This window comes from Rhincodon typus, chromosome 41, assembly GCF_021869965.1.
Source record: "Rhincodon typus isolate 14 chromosome 41, sRhiTyp1.1, whole genome shotgun sequence".
NCBI lineage: Eukaryota > Metazoa > Chordata > Chondrichthyes > Orectolobiformes > Rhincodontidae > Rhincodon > Rhincodon typus.
The window spans coordinates 11,336,112-11,345,568 of NC_063372.1; the positions used below are offsets into that span (position 1 = coordinate 11,336,112).

A 9,457-nucleotide genomic window follows, 5' to 3' on the forward strand; every position below is an offset into this window, starting at 1 on the left:
TGGGGCCTGGGATGGGGGTGAGGGGGGAGGTGTAGGGGCAGGTGTAGCACTTCCTGCAGTTGCAGGGAAAAGTGCTGGGTGTGATGGGGCTGGAGGGGAGTGTGGAGCGGACAAGGGAGTCGCGGAGAGAGTGGTCCCTCTGGAAAGCAGATAAGGGTGGGGAGGGAAAAATGTCCTTGGTGGTGGGGTCGGATTGCAGATGGCGGAAGTGTCGGAGGATGATGCGTTGGATCCGGAGGTTGGTGGGGTGGTACATGAGGACAAGGGGGATTCTGTTTTGGTTGTTATTGCGGGGAGGGGGTGTGAGGGATGAGTTGCGGGAAATGCGGGAGACACGGTCGAGGGCGTTCTCGACCACTGAGCGGGGGGAGGTTGCGGTCCTTGAAAAACGAGGACATCTGAGATGTTCGGGAGTGGAATGCCTCATCCTGGGAGCAGATGCGGCGGAGACGAAGGAATTAGGAATGGGGGATGGCCTTTTTGCAGGAAGGTGGGTGGGAGGAGGTGTATTCTAGGTAACTGTGGGAGTCGGTGGGCTTGAAATGGATATCGGTTTCCAGGTGGTTGCCAGAGATGGAAACAGAGAGGTCCAGGAAGGAGAGAGAGGTATCAGAGATGGTCCAGGTAAACTTAAGGTTGGGGTGGAAGGTGTTGGTGAAGTGGATGAACTGTTCGAGCTCCTCGTGGGAGCACGAGGCGGTGCCGATACAGTCATCAATGTAACAGAGGAAGAGGTGGGGTTTAGGGCCAGTGTAGCTACGGAACAGGGATTGTTCCACATAACCTACAAAGAGGCAGGCATAGCTTGGGCCCATGCGGGTACCCATGGCCACCCCCTTTGTCTGTAGGAAGTGGGAGGAATTGAAAGAGAAGTTGTTGAGGATGAGGACGAGTTTGGCTAAGTGGATGAGGGTGTCAGTGGAGGGGGACTGGTCGGGCCTGCGGGACAGGAAGAAGCGGAGGGCCTTTAGGCCATCTGCATGGGGAATGCAGGTGTATAGGGACTGGACGTCCATGGTAAAGATGAGGTGTTGGGGACCAGGGAAATGGAAGTTTTGGAGGAGGTGGAGTGTGTGGGTGGTGTCACGGACGTAGGTGGGAGTTCCTGGACCAAGGGGAAGAAAATGGAGTCGAGATAGGTGGAGATAAGTTCGGTGGGGCAGGAGCAGGCGGAGACAATGGGTCGACCAGGGCAGTCAGGTTTGTGGATTTTGGAAGGAGATAGAAGCGGGCGGTGCGGGGTTGGGGAATGATGAGGTTGGAGGCTGTGGGTGGGAGGTCACCTGAGGTGATGAGGTTGTGGATGGTTTGGGAGATGATGGTTTGGTGCTCGGGGGTGGGATCATGGTCAACGGGGCGGTAGGAGGTGGTGTCGGAGAGTTGGCACCTGGCCTCGGCGATGTAGAGGTTAGTGTGCCATACTACTATACTATACGCCATACTATATACATAACTAATCATCATAAGTTCTTCAAGGTTTCTTTTTATAGAAAACTGATGTTTCCCAATTATGTAGAGGAGGTTAAAGGAATTTATTTTGAGATCTGGCACATGAATATCATAGCAGGCAGTTTTAGCTTAGTCGTCTGCATTTATCTGTGAGATGGACAGTATGAGATTAAGCAAAGACAGTGGTGTAGTTGTATTGTCACTAGACGAATAAACCACAGGACCCAGACCAATGTCCTCATGATATGGGTTCAAATCCTAATACTTTCAATTCAAATTTGAAACCAGGTCTCAGCGACGGTGTCATTAAACTATCATCAATTGTTATAAAAGCCTGTCTTTTACGGAAAGATCTTTGCCAGTCACATTCTGCTGATTTTTTTGTTTTAGAAACCAGAAAAAAAAATTAATTATATATTTCACCATACAGAATGCAGGTGGGAACATTCATTCTGATTGAAGACTGAGTTTGTGAGGCTTTAAAGCAGGTTGGAGGATCTCTTCACTTGACTCTGCAGAAAGGGATTCATAGTATAAGCCTCACATTGAAAGGAAGTTCTGGGATAGGAAGTTCTGGGATTAGAAGTTACCGTGCTGGGAAAGCAAAATAAAAAGCAAGCCATCAGGTGCAGTGAATAATTTTAGATCGGTTCTTGAAGGATCTCGTGGCCACTTAATGAACAGTGTAAAATATAAACATTGCAAGAGATTTTCAGTTGTGCTAAATGTTAAATGGGGGAATTTCTTTCCTGTAGTTAAAGTATAAGTTGCCTAAGAAAATTAAAGTGTTTAGTCAATGGTGTTTTAGTCATTTGTTACAGTCAAAAGTTTTTATTATGAAATCATGACATCCATTCATTTAACTGTTAACTGGAAGTTTGAATTTCTCTTAAGATTATCAGTCCCTATGGAGATTGTTACAAAGTGCAAGGCTCAGTATAGGTTGAGGAGATTTTCTTTTGGTCAAGGCTTTACTTACCAATAGGATCAACCCATATCCCTATGGCGTCAATTGGAATGTCTATTGTTAGCTTCTGCAAGTCTGGGTCATCAATGCAAACACTTTCGTGGATACACTTGGCCAAAAGGCCAGCAGCTTTCAGATTCCCATCTAGCACTTTACCCAGCAATTCTGCTGTTTCTTGTTCTGTTTTGCAGACTTTCACAGTAATGGTTTCACCTGTAATGGGGAATAAAGGAACAAGAATGATTATTGTTAGGTTATAGTTCACCAGAGTTGTCCAAAGAAACAAAAGGTTATATCAATTCAAAAATATTGTAATAGTCTAAAGTGTGCCAACTTTCTTCAATCCTATATTCAATTCAGTTTTGTAGGTGATGATGAACAAAAAGAACCCTCACAAGTTCCATTCAAAAACAAGCACAGTATGGTTCAAACTTCCTGGTTTGGAGCCTATCCTGATAGTACTGCTTTGGCAGAAATGTCATGAAGAAGGACAAGTCAGCAAACACTTTAAGGTTGACCCTGCCCAAATTCCTCCAAGTGTGTTTTACAATCTAGTTCATGTATGAGAAAATCAGTGACTAATAACTGCATGAAGTTTATACTTGTGGGAAATACTTTTAATCTGATTTGGTAAAACTGGATAACCCATTATTATATGGTGATTAAATAAGCAAATATGGTCTCAAAGATTATGAACCAACAAGTTCATACAGTCCTTGTCATCGGGCACATACAATTTTAAGAGATACTGTTTGGCAACATCTGATTAAGGGTTTCTCAATTTCATCAACTAATCCAAAATATGAATGAGATTTGCTTTAGAATTTATTGGTAAATGCCACTTTTGCAGATTAGGTACAAAAGAATGCATACCATATTGCTCAGCAAATGAGTCATTAAAGAGCACAAAAGGAAGACTGCCATAGACACAGACAGCAATGAATGTTCTTCAGACTTGTTGATGGCGGGACTATCCTATGAAATGAGACTGAGCAGACTGCACCTATATTCCTCTAGAGTTTCATAAAATGAGAGGCGATTTTATTGAAATGTACAAAACACTTGAAAGAACACTTTAGATCGGTTAAATGCAGGTAGCATGTTTCCTGTGGTTGGAGATTCGAGAACCAGGGGCACAATTTTAAAAATAACAGGGATGCCACGTAGGTCCAAGATGAGGAGAGTTTCTTTTACTCAGAGATTTGTGAACCTTTGGAATTTTCTACCATAGATGGCTGTGGAAGCTCAGTCTTTGAGTTTAAGGTACAAATTGATAGATTTCTGATTACCAGTGGCAGACAGGGTCATGGGGATGAAGTGGTTAGAAGGCATTGAAAGTGTCTGAGAAGCCACGATTGTGTTAAGTGGTACAGCAGGTTCACCAGCATCAATGGCCTTCTCCCGTTCTTGAGCTCCTACAACAGATTTGTTGCAATGTATCTTTAAGTGACATGATTCAATAAGTCTCCAATTCACAGCAATGTAAACTGCCATTTAAGTTATCAACTGCAAATTAAACACTAATAGCCCATAAATAACAGTACTTAATTGTAGAAATTAATTCAGCATTTATATTCTATTAACATGCTGTGATTTTTATTAAATTTAATTCGTGGGATTCAATTACTGTATGCCAACAAGATCTATTTTAACCATTAAAAGTTGTAAGAGCAAAGGTTTTCTAAACTGCATGTAGTTCTTGTGTAAAAATTAAAGCTGAAAAGTCACTGGTGCTTCCAAGATGGCTCTCATGAGTGAACGAATTGCTTGGTGTGTGGTGCAGAACCAAAGATTTAGAAAGATGTCAGAAGCAGCATGTGGTTTAGGCTGAGTTACCAGATGTTTTTGGTATGGGGGTAGTGCTGTCATTGGCCTTTTATTAGCAGTCCAGCAAATCTGACCCAAAAAGTAATGACCCAGCTAAATATTGATCTTCAGTGTCTCCTCCCTGACAGGTTTTTTATATTCTTCTTAAAACTCTGTAAATTGGTGTGGGTGACATTCCGGAGGTGGTTTAATGAATTCACAAGATTACAATGACTATGAGATTCTAGTCGCTGTCCTATGACTGCTGTTGGGAAGTAGGTTTAATGTTGCTATGATCCCAACCTGGGCTCATGCATCAAGAATGGAAATTTGTGGGAGGCTCTGGGGCACTTGTTGGAATCACTGGTATTGAAACCATCTAGAAAAGAAGGAAAGAAAATTAAAGGAGAAACTCTACTAGTGTTCTGACAAGCAATTTATGTATTTCAGCAAGAAAATATTAGAGCCTTGCCATCAACTTCACTTTGAGTTTAAAAAAAGACCAATTATGATCAATATCACCATCTATTTTTCTGTATCTCTGTGAACTTTATGAAGTTTTCATTAAAACAAAAACGAATGTGATAGGAATACCAGCATAAAGAAGTTATTGAATCTGTCAGGACAGAGCTGAATTACTTCTTTTTTTAATGCATTCATGGGATAGGGGCTTCACAGGCTGGGCCACTATTTATTGCCCAATCCTAGTTGCCCTTGAGAAAGTGATGGTGAGCCTTCTTGAATCGCTGCAATCCGTTTTGTGTAGTTAGACCAACAATTCCGTAAGGAAGGGAGTTCTAGGATTTTGACTCAACAACACTAAAGGAATGGATGTATATTTCCAAGTCAGAGTGAGGAGTGGCTTGGAGGGGAACTTGTAAAGGGTGGTGTTCCCGTATATCTGCTGCCCTTATCTTTCTAGTTAGAAGTGGTCCTGAGTTTGGAAGAGGAGTCTTGGTGAGTTACTGTAGTGCATCTTGTAGACGGAACACACTGCTGCCACTGAGTGTCAGTGGTGGAGGGAGTGAATATTTGTGGATATAGTGCTAATCAAGTGGGCTGCTTTGTCCTGGATGGTGTTGAGCTTCTTGAGTGTTGTTGGACCTGCACTCGTTAAGGCATGTAGGCAGCATACCGTCACACTCCTGACTTGTGGCTTGTAGATTGTGGACAAGCTTTAGGGAATCAGGAGGTGAGTTACCCACTGTCCTGTAGCCACTGTATGTGTATGGCTAGTCCAGTTTAGTTTCTGGTCAGTAGCAATGTTGGGACGTTGATAGTGGGGCATTCAGTGATGGTAATGCCATTGAATGTCAAGAAGTATTGATTAGATTCTCTCTTGTTGGAGATGGTCATTACCTAGCACTTGCATGGGTGATTGTTACTATACACTTGTCAGCCCAAACCTGGATATTGCTGCATTTGGATACAGACTGCTTCAGTATTTGAGGAGTCATGAATGGTACCAAACATTGTGCAATTATTGGCGAACATCCCTACTTCTGACCTTATGGTGGAGGGAAGGTCAACCACCTACAGCTACATCATCAATGAATATAATAATTTACTTAAAGCCAATTCATCATAACTATGTCTTATTTCAGGACCTTTACATTTGAAAACTTGACTGTTCTACACGATTATGAAGTAACTAAGTAAATACTAGTAACATACCCAAACCATTTTCAAATTTGTTGGATTCCTCTCCAGCGATGTGAGGTGCAACTTCTGGAAACTGATTTGACAGACAAATAATTACTAAAGTTTCTGAAGGTTACTAAGATCGTTTAAACATACAGTTAATTAAAACACAAGATAGCCAAATAATTAGTAGCGACAAATTCAGATTTGCAAAGCAGAATCATTTAATGATATGTACGCAATGTCAGCCCAACCTCTGTCCAGACAAGCCCCCAAAGTGAACCATTGAGGGCAAAATGTTAACTGAGTTCCTCTAGTCTGCTTCCATCCACTTAAACTTAGAGTCCCTCAACTTCTTGCAAGGGTTATCAATGTATTATTCAGTTTTTTCTTGGAATTTAAAGTTTAGATTTGTGTTTCTAAAAAAAAAATTGCAAAAAGGACTATGTTGTTATTTACAGTGAGGTTAATAGCTGGCACACTCCAAAAAACCTCAGCAACCATTTGTCATGTTGGATAGGTAACTGGGACAATATACTACAGCACACATTCCCTGATGAGGTGGGATATTATTCAAAGTTAAAATAAATTAATATTTTTACTTAAAATAATGTGGTAATTAAGACCTTTGAAATACACTCAGTTTGCGTTATTCTTCACACATCAAATGACAGTACCATCCTTACAAACAGAGCAACTTGTTCTGAAGGATTATAATAATAACATAGACCTTTTCTCTTCCATTTTCCCCCATTCGATTTTTATTTAAATTCTTGGAGCAACTTTCTTGCTCATTATGTTGAGAAGTCAACATGATCAGTTGACCCTCAACAATGGAAGTAGAATATTCTTCAAATTACTCTAGGTCAAGTCGGCATAAGGAGGGGGGAAGTGTTGGGTATTCTAAAAGGCATTAGGGTGGACAAGTCCCCAGGTCTGGATGGGATCTATCCCAGGTTACTGAGGGAAGCAGGAGAGGAAATAGCTGGAGCGTTAACAGATATCTTTGCAGCATCCTTGAGCACGGGTGAGGTCCTGGAGGACTGGAGAATTGCTAATGTTGTCCCCTTGTTTAAGAAGGGTAGCAAGGATAATCCAGGTAATTATAGACCGGTGAGCCTGACGTCCGTGGTGGGGAAGCTGCTGGAGAAGATACTGAGGGATAGGATCTATTCCCATTTGGAAGAAAATGGGCTTATTAGTGATAGGCAGCATGGTTTTGTGCAGGGAAGGTCATGTCTTGCCAACTTGATAGAATTCTTTGAGGAAGTGACAAAGTTGATAGATGAGGGAAGGGCTGTGGATATCATATACATGGACTTCAGTAAGGCGTTTGATAAGGTTCCCCATGGTAGGCTGATGGAGAAAGTGAAGTCGCATGGGGTCCAGGGTGTACTAGCTAGATGGATAGAGAACTGGCTGGGCAACAGGAAGTTGTAGTGGAAGGGAGTTTCTCAAAATGGAGAACTGTGACCAGTGGTGTTCCACAGGGATCCGTGTTGGGACCACTGTTGTTTGTGATATACATAAATGATCTGGAGGAAGGTATAGATGGTCTGATTAGCAAGTTTGCAGATGACACTAAGATTGGTGGAGTAGCAGATAGTGAAGGGGACTGCCGGAGAATGCAGCAGAATATAGATAGATTGGAGAGTTGGGTGGAGAAATGGCAGATGGAGTTCAATCCAGGCAAATGCGAGGTGATGGATTTTGGAAGATCCAATTCAACAGCTAACTATATGGTAAATGGAAAAGCCCTGGGGAAAATTGAAACACAGAGAGATCTGGGTGTTCAGGTCCATTGTACCCAGAAGGGTACAGGTCGATAGAGTGGTCAAGAAAGCACCCACAACCCGAGCTACAGATCTACGCCAAAACCTTAGAGTTCATGTGACTTTGGACTGCATTGAGATTAGTGATTACAGAAAAGGAATCTCTTATTTGAAACCAGACACATGGTTCAAATGCAGTATTTCACCCAGCCTGCCTTTCTGATACAATCAGCACCTTTTCTGCAATATCATTCTTAATCACTTCTTGAATGATGACATCTGCCAGAGTCTTGAAATCTTGCACAAACTTCTTATTTTTATCTGGTCCTTTTTTTTCTTCAATCAGAAGCTGGAACAGTTCTTCTTCCCGTTTACAAGCTCGAGCAATGTTTGCTGATTTCTCAGAAGCACAAATCAAGGCAGGTAGGATACTGGCCATTGCAGCAAGTTGTTAACCTTAAAAAAAAAATACAGAAATGTTAAGATAGGTGATGTCGACTACTTAAGTTCTTATTATTTAAAAGCAGTATGCTGTAATTCTTACTTAACTAAGCCAGATTCAGTAGTTGTTCTAATGTTTAATCATCAATTACTCCTTTCTGACAGATGTCCCCCATACAATTGGCGTTACTGAGCAGCTTTGCCATTCCCCGAGTTAGAAGCACTATGTCACAGTGAGCCATTTCCCAAGAATCAGAGGACTGTGTGTCACTTGCAAAACTCAAGTGTTGACCAGTAGAGGATTTGTTTCTTGAGATTCTTGAAAAGCACAATCTTTCTGAAAGATTCTTCCCTGTTCAAGGTCAGTTTGGACCACAATAAGATCAGCAATGAAGTCTTCAAGCTATTAACAGGAAAAGATGGGAGACAAAGATAAACTATTTCCATTGGTTGGGGATTGTAGAACTAGGGACATGGTTTGAGAATTAGGGCCAGACCATTCAGGCATGATGTTAGGAAACAACATGCAGGCATGCACACACCTAGTCCCCATTACTACAATGTGGCTGCAGGCTGAATGGCAGAACAGGCTTGAAGGGCTGAATAACCTATTCTCGTTTCTTGTTTGTAATGTGTCTGAATATTTTTTCTACCTCTGTTTTGCTTCCGGCTGCCACTGATCAGCTGATTTAAAGGAAGACGTATTTATAAAGCAACTTATCATGTATTTCAGAAACATGAGGTAACTACTATGTAGGAACACATAATAGCCACATTACACACATTATAATTTCACAATGAGGTAAAAGCCAAATTTATTTGATGGTTGAGGTGCAGTTTGGTTCACACAGGGATGTTAGCCAGGACACACACTTATCTAGTATGGAACATTAAATCAGACTCAGTCCTATATAGAGAAATCTAAACAAGGATTACAAGTACAATTTTCTGCAGAACACAACAAAAATAGGGGGCTGAACTATGAGAAGGATGCAGAGATGCTTCAGTGTGATTTTGACAAGTTGGGGTGAGTGCGCAAATGTGTGACAGATACAGTATAATGTGGATAAATGTGAATTACTCACTTTGGTAGCACAAACAGGATTATTATCTGAACGGCGATAGTTTGGGAAAGGATCAATGAGATGCCAGTAGTGATCAAAGATATTTTTCATCTAGCAGCCTAATCAGAAACCACTGCAGCAATTTCTGTACAATCAAAGAAAAAATGTCTCCATTGGAAGACTTTCCACCATAGCTTTATTTTCATTTTTCCCCTCAAATATCACCACATGACTTTCCAAGTTAAAAGAGTAGAAGGAATCCGAATACTCCTCCTTCAACGTATATCAATTACTCATATGTTTCAAAGTGGCAATTT

The 9,457-nt window shown here is 41.5% G+C and overlaps 1 protein-coding gene across 1 annotated transcript in view; it reads right to left on the reverse strand.

Moving 5' to 3' along the window:
- Positions 1-8,085, reverse strand: part of LOC109925469 (inositol polyphosphate 1-phosphatase-like) — a 15,227-nt gene extending 7,142 nt beyond the window's left edge. The window contains exons 1-3 of the mRNA XM_048619003.1: positions 7,871-8,085; positions 5,897-5,957; positions 2,429-2,629 (exon numbers count right to left, since the gene is read on the reverse strand). Coding sequence (XP_048474960.1) covers positions 2,429-2,629; positions 5,897-5,957; positions 7,871-8,074 — 466 coding nt within the window. The 5' untranslated portion in view covers positions 8,075-8,085. The remainder of the gene's footprint in view (positions 1-2,428; positions 2,630-5,896; positions 5,958-7,870) is intronic.
- Between the last annotated feature and the right edge of the window lie 1,372 nt (positions 8,086-9,457).